The sequence below is a fragment of the Amaranthus tricolor genome, chromosome 16, assembly GCF_026212465.1.
Source record: "Amaranthus tricolor cultivar Red isolate AtriRed21 chromosome 16, ASM2621246v1, whole genome shotgun sequence".
NCBI lineage: Eukaryota > Viridiplantae > Streptophyta > Magnoliopsida > Caryophyllales > Amaranthaceae > Amaranthus > Amaranthus tricolor.
In genome coordinates, this window is record NC_080062.1 from 7,626,699 (window position 1) to 7,644,544 (window position 17,846).

General features: G+C 30.4%; 1 protein-coding gene across 1 annotated transcript; it reads right to left on the minus strand.

Annotated features, from left to right (window-relative positions):
• Window positions 1-12,439: 12,439 nt before the first annotated feature.
• LOC130802801 (nuclear distribution protein nudE homolog 1-like) lies at window positions 12,440-13,673 on the minus strand. Its single transcript, XM_057666886.1, has one exon. It carries the CDS (start codon window positions 13,380-13,382, stop codon window positions 12,876-12,878), a length of 507 nt encoding a protein of 168 aa, XP_057522869.1. The 5' UTR covers window positions 13,383-13,673; the 3' UTR covers window positions 12,440-12,875.
• Between the last annotated feature and the right edge of the window lie 4,173 nt (window positions 13,674-17,846).

The window sequence follows — 17,846 nt, forward strand, 5'->3', positions numbered from 1 at the left end:
AATTTTCCTTTTTCTTTTTACATTAATTCTCTCATTTACTCAAAGCTTCTAAAGCCTAATTCACGAATCATGTATGCAAATGTCGGCCGACTAAAGTGATCAAATCAAATTCAATGGCCAATCAAGACCATATATCTCTAATTATAATCAAAAGCAAAATTTGTGTGCGGATGTGCCTATAATTATACAACTCAACATGTTCACACATATTGGCTATTGCTTTGGAGCTTGGATAAATATCAAGCAAATGACTTTCCTTTGCGACAATTTAAGTCGTGGGATTTGTTAAGGTCTATTAAAAAAAAATTTAAAAATTTTGGCATAATTTTGAGACATAAAAGGCCTATTTTAAGACTTAAAAAAAATCAATTTTAAGATTTAAAAGGCCAATTTTAAAGTTTTTAACACCAATTTCAATATTTGAGTCATCATAAAGTTAGAATGTGAATTTTAAGTCATGATATTGGTTTTTTAAATCTTATTAAAATTGGTGTTTTAAGTCTTAGAATTGGTTTTTTAATTTTAAATTTGGTAAAAAGAAATAAAAAATTAGACCATACCGTTAAAACTCGTCATAAAAGTGAGACAGTCTCATCCAAGATTTTGCGATTATGGTGAAGTAAAAATGATATATATTTTAAAAACCTTTTGAGTTTATTTGAACTTATTTTATGGTAAGCTTTATTTTGACTAAAAATAGAGAATGAACTTTGTGTGATTATTTATAAAATAAACTTTTCAAAAAGTCGTTCTCTTAGATAGAGGGTTTAATCTCGAATGAGCCGAAAAGATAGATTTTTGTGGGTCGAAATATCAAATGCACTTTCAAGAACAAACCTTTTTTGAGAAGCTCTTTAAGCTCATATCCTTGCTACAAATTAGAAATTATAATAATAAAAAAGTAGCATAAATCATAAAAAAGATTGAGCAAATGTTGTACTCCAAATTTATGGTTTGAAAACATGTATTTAGAATCCAACAAGAGCATAAAAAGTGGTTAATGGTTTGAAGTTTAAAGTTTGAAGTTTGAAGCAAGAACACGTAAAGATTTGAGAAAGATAAAAAGCAAAAAGTAGTGGAGTAACACCCACATAGATTATCATTTAATTTTAAATGTGTAGTTGCTTTATTTTTTGGGGTAAGTTTTACGTTTTGATGAGACATAATCCAGAAAATAATGACATACATACTTCCAAATTGATGGTTGGCTAGGAGTGGAAATTTGAAATCTTTAGGCAAAAAAAAAAAATTAATTAAATAAATTAAGAATTAAACTTATTCTAAAAGTAAGCGTGAAATTCTCAAATCTGAGGTTTGGGGCTGTTAGCAGTTACTAACTGCGAACAGGTCAAAACAGACAAAATAGTTGTTCGCAGTTAGTAATTGCGAACAGCTACTTGACCTAAAACAATTTTTTTTTTAGGTCAAATAGATGTTCGCAGTTAGTAAGTGCGAACAGCTATTTTGTCTTTTTTGACCTGTTCGCAGTTACTAACTGCGAACAGCTCCAAACCTCAAGTTTGAAAATTTCACACTTACTTTTGGAATAAGTTTGATTTTTAGTTTATTTAATTATTTTTTATTTTTTAGCCTACAGATTTCAAATTTTCGCTAAGAGTTGGGACATACAATGAACATTTTTAAAAAAGTGATGTTGAACTAACTCATTCGTTTGTTTGGATCATTTATACTTTCAAATTAATTATAGCCCAATGGACATACAAGAACATAGCATTATAACTTATAAGGTTATGATATGGCCCAATAGCACTACATGAAGTGAAATGTATGTCACACTTTAATTTGAAGTATAGTTAATTAGAGTAATTGATTTAACCAGCTTATTATATAGACTTGTTTGATCAACTGATTTTGAACTCATTGCTAAAATAAGCTTGTTCATAATTAGTATTAACGAGTCAAAAATAGCTGATTTAACTAGCTAATTTACCAAACACTAAAAATAAATTGTTTGACCACCAACCATTTGTTTGTGCCAAATAAGCTAAAATTATCTGATAAACTATTTTTCCAAACATACCTTACTTATGTTATTTTTTCTTAAAATTTATTAGTATCTGATAGAAATTTGAGAGCACACAGAATATGTAATGAATGAAAATTATGTTGAATAAATTATAACGATCAATTATATTATGAGTATGCTATACTACTTGATTAGTTATCCAAGCATATTCTGAAAGTGTTCCTTAGTTTATGCTATTCGTTGACTGTATTTTGCTCGTAGTTGAGATAAGCGAAGAAGTTAGTGTGAGGCCAAAGCATTGGAGGGTGGTTATAGAAGGAAAAATGATGCAAATAAGTCACTCTAAAATGGAATACTTATAGTGTGATTTTAGGTGGAAGAGTCTCAGCCTCTGTTCGCAAAGATATTATTACAAAAATAATCAAATTTAAACATTTAGGATCAATAATGTAGAGTAATATGAAGATTGATGAAGATGAAAGCATCAAGATAACGATCATAACTCTACACCCAAGTGAGCATAAAGATATAAAGTACAACCATCTTCTCGTGAATTCTCCTTTGTTTGTTAAAGTAAAACACATGTGAAAGGGAAAATGTAGGATGACTTGTACTTAATGCAAATAGCAATATTATAATTTATGCTAATAATGTGTTAAGATAGCATTTTAGGAAGGAATAGAAAAGAAGGGAAGAAAGGGGACAAAGATTATTGACTTTTTTTAAAAAATTTTAAATGTCCAAAAGTATTTGTTTAGTATAAAATATATAACACATTCCCTTCCATTTGTCTTACTTTTATTTTTATTTTCTCCCATTTTGTTAACTAAATGAGGGTAATATGTTCTCTTTATTTTTTCCTTTCTTTGTCTTCATTTTCCTTCGTCTGACTCTGAACATAATATAAATATTTAAAAAATGTTCAAAATATTTTCTTACAACTTAGCTAATGGCCCAATGGCCAATAGCCCTATAAGCTATAAATGAACAACTTTATGCCAATTAAAGATAGACATCTAAGGATCTGTAACACGTTGTTGACCCACCCTTACTCAAAAACCCTATTTTAGATTCAAGTCCAGACTCAAACCCTAATCTTAAGAGTCTAAAAATTTAGATTCAAATCCAGTTCCTTAAAAATTATCTTTAATTTCAATTTGAATTTTAAGTGTTAAAATTTAGAGCCTAAGTTAAACTTAGGGTTTAGACCCGAAGCTAAACTCTTAAATTTACTATTGAACCTATACCTTCAGGTCAAAAAAATTTCACAAATTGTTGTGAGAGATAGTCTCTTCGGGAGACATATTAAATATATGGACTAAATAGCCCAATTAATACAAACTAAAGAGAAAATAAGAATCTAAACTTCTTTTTTTGAGGTTGTCTCTTTAAAAGACGGTATCTTATAAGAATAGCCGAAAAAAAAAATCTTAAATCTGAAATAGGATAGGGTTCAACATGTTCCGAAAGGTCTGAGTTGGACCTCTTTTATATGTAAGCTTTAACTCTAAATCATATTTGAAAATTTGAAAAAATAAGACGTTTTAATGAATTTATTCAAAAATTATGGTTCACAAAACGTTCATGAACTTTCACATAAATGCAGGTTCTTAAACTTGCAATTTACTACTTCTTGTTGATCTATAGCTTATTAAGGTAAGTTTTTATTATAACTTTTTTAGTTCTTGTTGATTTTAAAATGTATGTTATTTATGGTGGTCATTTACACTTAAACTCTATGAATATGTCAAATGTACTTGTTATTTGCCATGATCTACATGTTGAAGTTGTTTGTTCATGAATTTAATGTAGAAAATGTTTGAGTTTAATGTAGAGAATGTTTGAATGCAAACCATAAATTTGAGGTTAATTTAGAGAATGTTTGAATGCAAAACCTAAATTTAATCAATGTTGTTATGTAGTATATATTTATGAACTTGATGGTGATGTTGATTTTGTACGTATTGTTGTAGAAATGGCTTCATTTTGTGTGACTGTTGTATGTTTTTGGAATGGTTCAATTCGATCAAGTAGTAGCAATGTTAAGTATGTTGGGGGAAAACGTAAACTGTTTGCATGCAACTCAAACATGGATTTGAATGAATTTAAACATCTTATATGTTCTAAGATTGGCATTGACACTACAAGAAGTACTGTTAATGTAAGTTTTAAGTGCAATATGAGTGGAGAATTGTTAGCTCTTCCGGTTGAGGATGAGGAGGCTATAGATGCAATGTGGGAGTATTCAAATTCTACCTCTATTCCTTCTTTAGAGTTATATGTAGAAGAGGTACCCCTAGGAGATCAAGATGTCAATGTTGTAGAAACAAATGCATTCCTGAATGTAACTTCTTCTCCTCCTTCTCATACGCCCTTCCCTACCCAAAAAACCCAAAATCCCATTATGCCATCTTCCTCTTCTCCTTCTAATGAACCCAATCAACTTCAAATTCAAGTCTCAAATGATGATACTTTTAACTTAGAAGATACAAATGAGCCTTGGGGTGATGTTAATAGTGAGAGTAATGAATTCGTTGAAGCTCCTTCTGTAGAGATGGATCGTTGCATTGCAGTAGAGATGGATCCAGCAGCTCCAGGCCCTCGAGACCCTAGTGTACTGACAATGCAGGCGGATCACAAGAGCAGTGTACTATGAGATGTCCAGGTTAGTGAACTTAGTATTTTGAATGTACATGCCTTTATACTTTAACTTTATGCTAATATAATCTTTGCGTTTAGGTGTCCGACGTGGAGACCATATACACCAGGCATCCCGACTCTGCTCCGTGGGCCATTGACGCACGAATCTTCCCCTACCTTCAGCGAGCGAGGTTGTACGACTTTCACCTCATCGCTATGGGAGAGTCGATCGGGCGCTAGTCATAGCTTTAGTCGAGCGGTGGCGCCAAGAGACACATACCTTCCACCTACCTCTAGGTGAGGCTACTATCACTTTACTGGACGTAGCTGTGCTTACACGGCTTCCCATCGAGGGACATGCTGTCTGCAGCGTTGGACGCCAACTCGAAAGTTGGCAAGATAAAGTCCATAGGTTATTAGGAGTCCGACCTCCCGCAGAGGTAGCCAAAGGGAGTGCGTTGTGCGTAACATGGCTTGCACAGAACTTCTCGCACCTCCCTGAAGGTGCTGATGAGGCTACCATTGAGAGATACGCTAAGGCGTATCTCTTATATCTGATTGGTGCTGTCTTGTTCTCTGACAAGACTGGCAACAGGGTACAGCTTTTGTACTTGACGTTGCTTGATGCGCCATGGGAGGTCATCTCCGGTTACAGTCGGGGTTCCGCAGCCCTAGCTTATCTGTACAGAAGACTGTGAAGCTTCACGGAAAAACGTGAAGGAGATCGTTGGGCCCCTGATTATTCTCCAGGTAATACTAACTTTACATGTTAGCGGTTTATTTCTTAATTTGTTTTTGTGTTTCGTTTACTTACTTATATCTGTAATTCATAGCTTTGGGCGTGAGAACACATTCTCATTGGGCAACCGATGAGCAGTGTGGGACGTGGTGCATTTGTGCCACCAATGCTTTCACCTCCACATGTGCCGTATGGATCGCGGTGGTCCTTTGATAGACGTACAAGGACCCACACAGGATCGGGCTAGGGTTCTACCGCGATCAACTCGATCTACTTTGAACGAACCAGGTAAAAACTTCACTACAACTAATCTTGTAACTATCACATTGTGTAATTTATTAATTGCATTTTCAAGTGTAGTTTCGATGGGACCCTTACCCCGCTGAGGCATGCGCTGCATTGCCTCAGCACTCAGGGATCTTGTCAGGGGCGTGGAGAGCCTCTGTACCTTTGATATGCTTTGACATAGTCGAAGTGCATCTCCCTGAGCGCGTACTTCGCCAATTTGGATGGTACAGGGCATCCCGCCGCCTTGTGACACAGTGGCGGATGTCCATCACAACTTACGCAAGGGTCGGGAGCCCAAGAACTGGTTGGAGATCAACTGGCGCCATATAGCTTGTTGGGATCACTGGCTGGCGCCAAAGTGCTCCGATCGAGGCTGTAGGCGCACCTACTCGGCGGATTACATGTCGTGGTTCCTCTCCATCACTCGTTGATGGATGACACCATGAGTATCATCGCGGCAGCCCAGTACGCTTCCGCAGCACCGACGATGACACAGTTTGTAAGTATTCTTCAACGTTAATTATTATCCATAGAACTTACATGTTATACATCTCATTAATACTTCGGTCTTAATGCATGCATAGGGCATTACATCTGCATCAGCTCCACCCAAGAGGAGCCTGTACGAGAGATTTCCCTAGGCATACTGCTAGGGACACAGTTTCAGCACTTCATTCCAGAAGTCGCTGTGCCCGACACCACTATGGACGAGCAGGGGTCATCTCCTCATAATGCCGACGTTCATCTTGAGGAGGTAGAATTAACGTGCCCCGATTATGGTGCTGGGTCCTCACAGGGTGTTGGATCATCACAGTATTAATCACCTCCTCTACCCGAGCGTCATGCGACGGCCTCTTACTATTGTAGGAGGCGTAGTAAACCATCACAATTAGACAGGATACAGGAGGAGGATTCGCATTAGTATACTGTTTTTATATATTGAACATTAGTGACATTTTATATATATTGAACATTTGTACATATTCAATATTTGTAACATTTGAACTTTTGTGTATAATTTGTAATATATATGTAGATGTATATATTTTTATCGTATGATCACATGTTTATTATGAATGAAATGATGTTAGGTACTCAGAGTTTTCAGCGATGAATCATTCCTCCAAGAATGCAGTATGAATTTAATCTAAAACAAACAGACAATCATATTCAAATAGAGAAAATGCTCTCGAAAATTCAACAAAATTTCATTCATGCTCAACGAATCCATATCAAATTACATAGTTCATTCGTTAAGTTAAACCACCGCCGTTAACTAATATTGCTTCTTCTACTTTCTCATAATTCTTTCAGTCTCTTCTTTCCTATGTTCCATATCATCTATTTTTCTCTTGAGATTAAATACCTCATCTTTAAGCTCTTGTTTTTCTTTTTCAAGCGATTTGGTACCCTTCGGAGCAACCCACCTAAAGTACGTGCATCCGAATCCTTCATCCAAGTAGAAAGGACAAGCAACAAAATCACGGCCAGGATCGACGTCGCTCCAATCTTTATTAATCTTAACTTCATAACCACAATCACGAAGATCTTCAATAGAATGCTCCTGTGACATCTACGAAACACATATGATATAGTAACATAAGTAAGCATTCAAAAATAATATTAACATTTATAAATTGAGAATAATACTAACATAATACTTTATGTTACCTTCAAAATCGATTAACTAGAACAAGAACATAATAACAACGGCTATTTTCAACTTTATAACGGCTATTTTTCAATTTTACAACGGTTAGTTAAATCATACAAAAAGATCAACAAAATTCAAACCAGGTCAAGGGATATGTCGCTGTTACTAACAGCGACATTATGTTTGACCAGTCAAACATTAGGTCGCTGTTAGTAACAGCGACATATCCCTTGACTAAAATTTTGACCATTGCTTTTAATTCGCTGTTAGTAAAAGTGAGTTTACACCAAGCCTAGCTTTGGAGCCAAGGATGCTTATTTTGGGAATGTTTTTTGAATAAAGTTGTTAAATAATCTTATTTTTTTTCAAGTTTTCATCATATTTCCATACAATAAGTGGACTTGAAGAGGATGCGAAGTTTTTGAGTTATCTTATTGGGTCGTAATTGATATTGAAGTTTTCCTCAACAAATTTTGTTTGACATCGTCTCATTATGTCTCAGTATGGGATGAGTCTATATAATTAGCTCAATTCTCAAATTGATCAATTTAAGATTGTAAGTGAACATTTTAAGGTTTTATAAGTTTATCTCTTTAAGACTATAAAGAGTTATCACTTTAAAATTGTAAGAGATCTTTTTAAGGTTATAGGTGATCACTTCAAAACAATAAATATATACTGGGTAAAACCATGAAAAAATGATTTCACCGTAAAACCATTTCATTTGAGAATGTTTCTTTCTTCTGATGCTTTTCAAATCTTTGTATTCCATTTGTTTTATTTCTTTACGGCTATTTTTGTGAAAGACTGTCCCATTGTACAACAACCATGAAAAAATTAACTCAAATTTTGTTTTATGTTTTTTAAAGAAAAGAAATTGTGGCACCTTTTACTCTAACAGCCCAAATTTCAAAAAAAAATGCCTCTTAAAAATATTTGTGCAAACTAAACTTTGGGTGTTAAATCTCCAATTTGAATGTTTAAACCCCATACTTTGCCTTTTTCAAAAGGTATCGGATTCTAATGTCTTTGAGAATTAATTCAAAGTAGGTGGTTTATGCAGAAAAAATACATATTCTATGAAGTGAAAAGGTTTTTTTATGTAATCTATATATATACTTGATAACATATGGAAATTTGATATTCTATGAAGCAATTGTTGGTGTTCTATTAAACAAAGTAGTTGTTTTATCAATCTAAGCAAGTGTTTTAGAAATACAGTATGTTTGATAATATATATGAAATTTGATATATTATGAAGCAAAGTATGTGTTTATGAACTAAAGTAGTTGTTTATAAAGTGAAGTAATTGTTTTATAAAGCAAAGTAGTGTTTTAAGAAATAAAATAGGTGTTTTATGTAAGCTTATGTGATCTCTTAGCATTATGCCATGTAATTTTATCCAAAATTAGAATCCCAAAAGCAAGGGTCTTCATTGTCTATTGATGGTCACTGTTCCAATCAATGGTGCTTTAGATTCTTAGTTGATTGTCAAGTTGTTAAACTTGTAAAAGTCATCCGAAAAATTCTACAAGATGAGATTAGGGTTTTAACTTTCAATTCAAGTAAAAAAAAATTAAAAAAAAAAGTTATTTTTAACAAAAAAATAAATCAGTTTAATTTTACTTTTAAAAATTCACTATTATTCCACTATATTCAATAATCTATAAAATTATTATTCGTTTGATTGACATTGAACACATAAAATAATATTTACAAATTATAAGCAAATCATTCACTTTATAATATTTTTAAAAGTCAGATTTTCTTGTTCACTAAAATATTATTGACCAAATATTTTTAAAACTTTTAGGTCAATTAATAAACCATTAATTAAAAGTCAATAATACAACATAAAAGACATTTTCCAAAAAATAAAAACAAAAATTAGCCATCAATAATTCAATATGATTGCTAGAGGAGTATTTGATTTTAATAAGCTAAGAGTAATATATCAAAAGTTAGCCATACCATGAGTAAAGCTTAGATTAGATATCAAACATTAAGTTAATTAGCCGGCCAACTTTCTTTAACAAAAAAATCACCAATTCAACACGTCTCATAAAGGAAAGTGTCAAGCTTCAAACAAAAGCTATTGAAAAAGCTCACACTTTCTCCGATTAATAAATTGACATGATTATATATTATTTAAAATTTAGAAATGGTGTAATCAATTAAATTGAGAGGATCATACAAAAAAGTCAAAATCATGTAAATGAAAATAAAAGAAATTAAAATAACAGAGATATTTGATAAACCGGATATTTATGATATACCATTGAGTTTCTTCGAAATTCACCATATACCACACAAAATGTTTTAGTTCACCATATATCATTGAGTTTTCGTCCGTTAGCACAAAATACCATTAATGACAACTGCCGTTAGTGTGTCGTTTGTGGTAAATTATTAATTCACCATATACCATTATTTTTTTTGCATCAAATACTATTTTTTGCATCAAATCTGACGATAGCTAAAAATCCAGTTGCTGAATTTTTGGAACACGAGTCTTTGATGGGGTTGAACGTGACCCATTTTGGTTGATTTCTTGCCTTCAATCATGTTCTAAATTGAAAGAAATTAAGGTGGTACATGATTTTATTCTGAAGAGTAAAATGAAAGTATATGTGTTTGCAGATAATAATTTGATTAATGGGTATTTGAGATTTGGAAAGTTAGAGAAAGCCTGTAAGGTGTTCGATGAAATCTTTGAACGAAGTGTTACTGCAATGCAAAATGGATATTTGAAATTTGGTTTTTTAAGAGTTTATGAAGTCGGATATTGAAGCAAATGGGACGATGTACGTGTGTATGCGTTGATTTTGTGTGGAAAAAGGCTGAATTATGAGCTTTTAAATTTACTTTAAACAATACTCCCTCGTTTCCTAATGTTCTTTCCGTTTAGAACATTCTTCTTTGAAGAGAAAATTTTGATTAAGATTTTTAAGACGTATAGAGATGATAAAATATATCCATGTGAGATCTCATTAGATTCTTTTTAATGTATATATTTTATTATATATTTTTTATGATGCGTATTTAAAAATATTAAGACTCAAAATTTATTTTGAAAAATATATAAAAAGTAAACAAGAAAAATAAAAAGTACGAAGAAATAATTAGTTCAAGACTCTACCATGTTTGTGATCTTCGTTACTTTGGATTAACTAGTGAGTTCAAAAATGGTATACTTGCATAGTATATAGTTGTATTTCTTTTTATGGGTAGTTCTTAGCTTATATGGATAGTTTTTAGCTTTTATATCTTATTTTAGCTTTTTAATTGCATCTATTTTTTTTTTTTTTTTTTTGTATTTGGATAATTTTTAACAAATTGTTTTTTTGAAAAGTTCCACACTAGTAATGTTTTCAATAAGTTTTTTAAACTCAAATATGTCTATCCTTATCAAAACATAAATATTAAATCTCTTTAACTATATAAATACTTCAATGACTAATTTTAAAGGCTATTTTCACCCAACAGAGCCTTAGAACTCAATTAAGTAAGCTAAATTTAAAACATAAAAGTTAATAACATTGAAAGTTCTGAACATGTTCGACCGAACAAAGCCTCGAAAAATTAAGGGCTTTAATATTAATTACTTAGTATATGTTAGGTGTTTAAAGATACAAAATTGTTAGAAAAACATTATAATTTCAAATTTGCACAGGGCCTTCATGGAATTTGTCCATTTTTGCTCCGCCCCTAACTAATAACAAAACAAAAACTTATTAAAGTATTTTGAATGGAAGTTATAAATATTCCTTCCTATTCACTTTAAATGTCCAATTAAGTTTTAGCACATTTGTCAATACACGTTTTCAATCTTATATATCTTTAATTGTGCTTGAATTAAAATTATAAAAAGTTGATATTAATAAAATTTAATTCAAACATAATCCCACTTGACTTATGTTTTAACTTATAGATTAAAAACAAAGCACATAATAAGAGTAATTAATGAATAATGTTGAAAAACCAAATGAAACATTTATTATAATACTACTAATAAGATTATTGATCAACAACTTTTTAATTTAAGTGGTCGAAATTCTTTGATTTGGCGTGAACGTTCTAGACATTGATATTTTAGTAGCTGCAATTCGCAAAAAAAAACCGCATTAAAGTATTTATTCAAAAAAAAGAACATTAATGTGATTATTCAAAAAAAGATTAAAATTTAAAATGTAATTCATAATTAATTTTAAAAAGTTAATCATAAAAGTATGTTTTTCAGTATTTCTCATTACCACCTACTTCTACATCCCAAATAATAATACATAGAAATTAATTTGATTACAAAAATAAGAAAATTAAATAGACCCATTAAGCTTATCCATAACTTCATCAAAATTACACTATAAATTTTTGTTAATTTAATAATAATTATATTACTCTCTGTTTTTAATATTTTTTGACGTTTGGAATATTCCACATTAAGAACAGAGAAATCTAATTAATATTTTTTAGATATATTTAAAGATAAAATATATACATAATCTTGTTAAATTCGATTTAATGTATACTTTCTCTGCATTTTATTAGTTGTTATAGTTACAGGCTTACAGTAACAACTAATTTAAAAAAATCTTATTTGAATCGTTTTAATGCATACTTTCATAATATTAATCTTTCAAAATCTTTTGTCATATGAGATTAAAGAAATTAATAATTTAAAATTATACATAGAACAACGTGTAAAATAAAAATATAACAATTATTAAAAATCAGAAGAAGTACTATTATATTATATACTTCTACATAATTTATTTATTATCTGTATTTAGAGATAATTTTAATATATTTTAATAATAATGATAAAGTTGATGTATTAATGTTCACACGTCAAAAAGTAGGCCATAACTTTACAAACCAAACTTCCACCAAACCCTCCATTAATGACATCTCACCCACCAATACAACACACCAAAGTCATTCCATTTCCATGATTCCTTTCTTCTTCCTTTTTCCTTTTCTTTCAACCACATCAAAATCAAGCTAAAAAAGATGGCAAACCTAATAAACAAAAAAATACTCAAGATTTCTACACTAAAAACTTTATTTTATTAATTAAATATCAAAATAACTAGAAAACAACATCTTGGTACAATATATCTTAAAACATTCATAACTAATAATTCAACCATAAATATTACAAACAAAAGCTTCATTAGAAATTAAGAAAAAATACAAAGTTTAAACCGACAACCCATGAACTATACATATAATAATCATATACCCAAAGATTATATGTAATAATACCCAACTTATAACTAAATTGAATTTAGAAATAAAAAGCTTTTAATTATTTACTACATCTAATTCAAGCTAAGCTTTAACAACCAATTTAATACCGATTTTCCTACTGGAAAAAATACGAGGAAATTAATCGGATTATTGGTTCTAAACTTAACCATCTATAATTACCCAGAAATTAAAAACTCCCTACGATTTATGATTTAAACACCACCTTTTTCTTTTCAAATTCAACTCCAGATTCCAAATCTACTGTTCATGTTTTTCGATTTCATGAAATTCTTTTTTCTTTCTTTTTTTCGTAAATCTTAGATGAGTTTTAAAACCCTTCTAAGTTCACAAGCGATCTCTTGATTTTGAGCTTCACCTTCCTTCACAAACCCACAGTTTCTCTTTGAGAAAAACCCAGGTAAAGGCAGTTCGCTTGGTGATGGTGACGTCACGCAAGCAGATCCGGCATAAAAACCGTCACGAACCGAAACGATAACAGTTGGTTCAGGCTCAACCGGAGCAGAAGGAGGAGGAGGTGAAAGGGATAGATCTTCACCCCGTTTTAAGATCCGTACTTGACCCATAACAGGAGGAGATTGGAGTCGGATCTGTTGAGTCTTAGACGAAGGAGGAGGTGGTGAGTTACGTTTCCTACGGTTAGACCTATTCGGGTTTGGGTTAGGACTCGGGTTCGGGTTTGGGTTAGGATCAACATTACTAGGGTTACGTCGAGATTTACTAGCCGGAGTAATGAATTGACGGCGATTATGGTGATTAGTATGTCTCTTCAAGACATCATACGGTTGAAGAATTGCTACTTCCATCGGAAAATATTCAAATCTAAAAGCTAAAATGCAAAGATTAAAGTAAAATCGATGAATTATTGAAGAAAATTGGAGAGAAGAGAGAGAAAGTAGAAGAAAATGAGTAGATTTAAAGATTAGGAAGGAAAGGATGATGAGAACTGTACATGTGAAGAGAGAGGAAGATAGGGTTTATGTGATGAGGAATGGGAATGGGGGAAGAGAGAAAATATATAGGACAAAGAAGAATGGGAAAGTGGGGTAGGCGGTTTAGGGAATTGCTAGGAACAAGGTCTTGGCAAGTTGGCGTTTGTTAGACCGACTCTACGATAATTTCTACATTTTGATTTGTTTTAAAGTATTTAAAAAACAAAATATCATTATTACTTTATTTGTTTTAAAATAATTATAACGTCCTTATTTTTTTAAGCGGTTTACTATACAAATTTAGATTTTAATAACTCTAATTACGTATTTCTTATTGTTTGCTATTATTATCCTACTAGATAGATTTCCGTATAAAATATACACGGATGCTATAAATATTTACTAATATGAATAATGATAATTCTTTTGTTCTTATTTGTCCACTTTACTTTTTTTTACGTATTTTTAATGCAAATTTTGAGCCTCGATATCTCATTGTACGCATAATAAAAAATGTAAAAGTAATATATTAAAGTTTTTTGCATCAAGAGGAATCTAACAAGATTTACATTAATATATTTTGTCTTGAATATATATTTCAAAAATCAAATTTAAATTTCTCTCTCAAAAAAGTGAAAAAACTTAAAGTGGACAAACATAAAGAGGGAGTATTATTTTATAAAATTAATTCATTTACAACATAAGCTTAATTATTAAATCTTTGTATTTGTTATGATATTATTATTATTAAAGTGAATAAATAATTTATCATACGACAATATTGTAATGCTTGATAATTAAAACAAATAAATTTAAAAAGTCTTCAACTATGATAGATAGGAGGAAAATATAAATGGAAAAAATAGTAAATAAAAATAAAAATAAATCAAATTCAATTTATTAAAATTTATAAAAATTCAATTATGAAAATGAAAATAGTCGAAAATTTGACGGATTAAAACAAATATAATTTTTTTAAAGTAAAGGGAGTATTTGTTAAGCATATTTAGGAAATTTTATGCTTAATTTTATGTCTAATTGAAATTACAAAATCACATAGGAGTATTTTATATGGAACAAAGAGTTTTTATAGTCTCTAATCTCAATATCTATAAGTGGGATATACTAGGTAGGATGATGATGATAATAAATCTCAATATCTAATCCGCTAACTTTATTTTGACATTTTTATAATATTAATTAATTGTCCCTATATATTTTTCAACTTTACTAACTTTATTTTAACATTTTTAAAATTTTACTAACTTTTTTTTAAGTACTAACATTTTTAAAATGTTTATTATGCCGAAATTCTCCATGCACTTTATTATTAATAAATTGATCTCCATTATCAATCTTACTACTCTTATTAGTATTAAAAGATAAACTTTAATGTCTCGTGTACGTGCCAGAACCCGAACACAAGGTCCGAAGGTTCTAACACCTAAGCAAATCAGTTATGAAATTAGTTAAAAACACTCATGGGACTTCCCCATGAGAGAAAGACCCACAATGTGTCCTCGATTAGGATTAAGACTAAAGATGGCTAACTACGAAGTCCCATCTTTCTAAGAAAGACACTATGATCTTGTTGAAGGTCAAGACAACTAGACCCGAAGACGTCAGGGATGCCGAACTCCAAGAGCGATGGACCAGAGTAGGGAAGAACACAAATGATATCAAAGGTGTTTGTACCTTGGTGAAGGTTTCAACGATATTGGTGACGTGTAAAGTGAGAGGTGTAGTCACGTGATAAAGGTCACCATACTCATATATATATATAAGGCGAGACACCACTACCTATCTCGTATTGTACTACTTCATTCAATGCTAAACGACAAAAAGACATTTGTAAAGTAAGAATTAACTGATCAATGAGCTCCACACAACTTCTGCATATCATTCTAATTATAGTCACTTACACCTTTATAAGGTACCTAATAAGATTCCCTCCGGGTATTCCTTACTGGTAACAATAATTAGGGTTTTGGAAACACCTTTCTAAGGCCCACTACTATATGTATACATTGTCATATACAGTCAAAAGGTACGCTAACTATTACTGAAGCATTCATACTCACAAGCAGTTACTTTACTCTCAAAGCAAGGATCCCACCTCCGCAAACAAACGCTAATACTTCTTCTTTAGAGCGAAAAGACATTGTGCACTCTAAGGGATAAGTTAGGCAACCTTTTCCTAAATAGTTACGGACTTTATCACTGAAGGAGATCCCCCGAAGCCTCTCTCTACAACCCTCATTTGTTCGCTGTGTGAATGAAGTTCAAAACGTTTTAGATTGCAACCTTAAACCTTACTAGTAGTTCATTCTCTTTAATGGACTTAAATGATATTCTTGATATCACCATAAAGAGTATTAATTATTCAGTTTTCAATTGAAACAATGCTTTTAGTTATTGGTATTGAATAGTGATAATTAGAATGAGTTATAGTATAAATTTTCATGAAATATATAATAAAACCTTTAATCATAAAAAAAATCTTTTTTCTACAAATTTTCATCGGCACGTAATATCTCATTTCTAAATGACAATCCAATGAAATGAATTTGATTAAGAAAGTAAGATGATTAAAAAAAACAAATATGACCATTAAAAATATTAAAATATTTTTCAATTAAAATTATATTAATTTTTTTCATTACTATTTTCGTTTGATATGGGTAAATTATATTTCGTGATAAACATTATAAACCTAATTTAACTTTAAATTATTTGGGGATGACTTTATTTTGACAATAACAATAAATTACCCTTAGATATAATCAAATTGCAGACCGACCATACCAAGCAATTAGTGGGAAACATCGAGTTGTGTGGGACCCATCATCCAAATAATATAAAAAATAATGTACAATTGAAAGCGACCTGTTTGGTTTTAAGAAAAAATAATAGATGAGGGAGAAAAAGTAGTAAATTTCATCTACACGCGTCAATTGCCAACAGGACTGACAATGACTATATTTTATTTATTTATGTATTAAATATTTTGGGATAAATTATACTCATTCGTTCTTGCATTTTATTTTAAAATATTTCATTTGTTATTGTCATAAGAAATCTTTTTATTTATATCATAAATTTTTTGACAAAATTACTTTTAATAATGTTTATGGTTTCTCATCATAATATTTAAATAATACTTATGGTCCTCATATATCTTCTACTAACTTCATTTTATCATTTTTATATTTCTTATGGTTTCCATATATTTTTCACTAACTTTATAAAAATATTTTTTTATTAGTCATGATCTCCATATTTTTTTTCACTAACTTTCTTTTAATATTTTTTTAATATTTATGGTCCTCACTTTTTCTTCATCAAATTTATTATTCAATCAAATAACAAAAATTCTTATATGAGACGGTCTCACCGTGAACGTGCTCCATATCTAGATTAAATAGCCTAATAATAAAAACTTTTAGCATAATAAAACTTTTATATAGACTCGTCTCACAGTGAGACGGTCTCATATAAAAGGGGTTGAATAACATAATATCTCCACTATCTAAAAAAATTGCATTTTTTGTAATATGGTGAATAATCCTTATGGAAACTTCATTAAAGAATGAAGGGAGTACTTCATTTAATTTTTGCATGCCAATACACATTTTCAATATTTTTTCTATTTTACATTACTTGCAACATTACAAATAGTATAATACTATTTATTAATTTGTGATTAGTTTCTAACCATAACTTAATCCTTCATCTTATTTATTATTATTTTATTTATCAAATAAGTTTGCATTGAGACCTAAAAAAAGCGAATGAGAACAACAAATGAAAACAGAGAGTAGTATAATAAATAAATTACTTGCAAGAATTTATTTATTAAATACTTCATTTTATTGATTATTATTGTTTCATTGATTTGTTTAAATGTAAAAGTTATTAATATCAAACTTTTATAATTTTTTATTATATATAATTAAAGATATTAATAATTAAATAAGTGCTTTGAATTGCGTTAAGAGTCAAACTTTGCAAATATTTTGGAACGAAAGAAATATTACATATCTTTTAAAATAAATACAAATTTGATATTAAGAAAATTTACATTGGGGTGGTTGGCAAAATGACTTATTGATTATTTTAGCTTATTCTAATACAAGTAAAGGGTTAAGTGGTCAAGCAAGCTAACTTTAATGTTTGGTAAACTAGCTGATTGAAACATCTTATTGATATGAATAACTTGTTTGCCTGTTTATGAACAAGCTACTCATAGTGGCAGATTCAAAATCAACTGGTCAAATCAGTTGATAAAACTAGTGGTCAAATCAGCCATTATAATCTGCTATTATTTGTTTGCCTAAC

What these genes read in the sequence shown, in the direction of transcription:
- LOC130802801 (XM_057666886.1), bottom strand. Translation starts at nt 13,382, where the DNA reads ATGGAAGTAGCAATTCTTCAACCGTATGATGTCTTGAAGAGACATACT.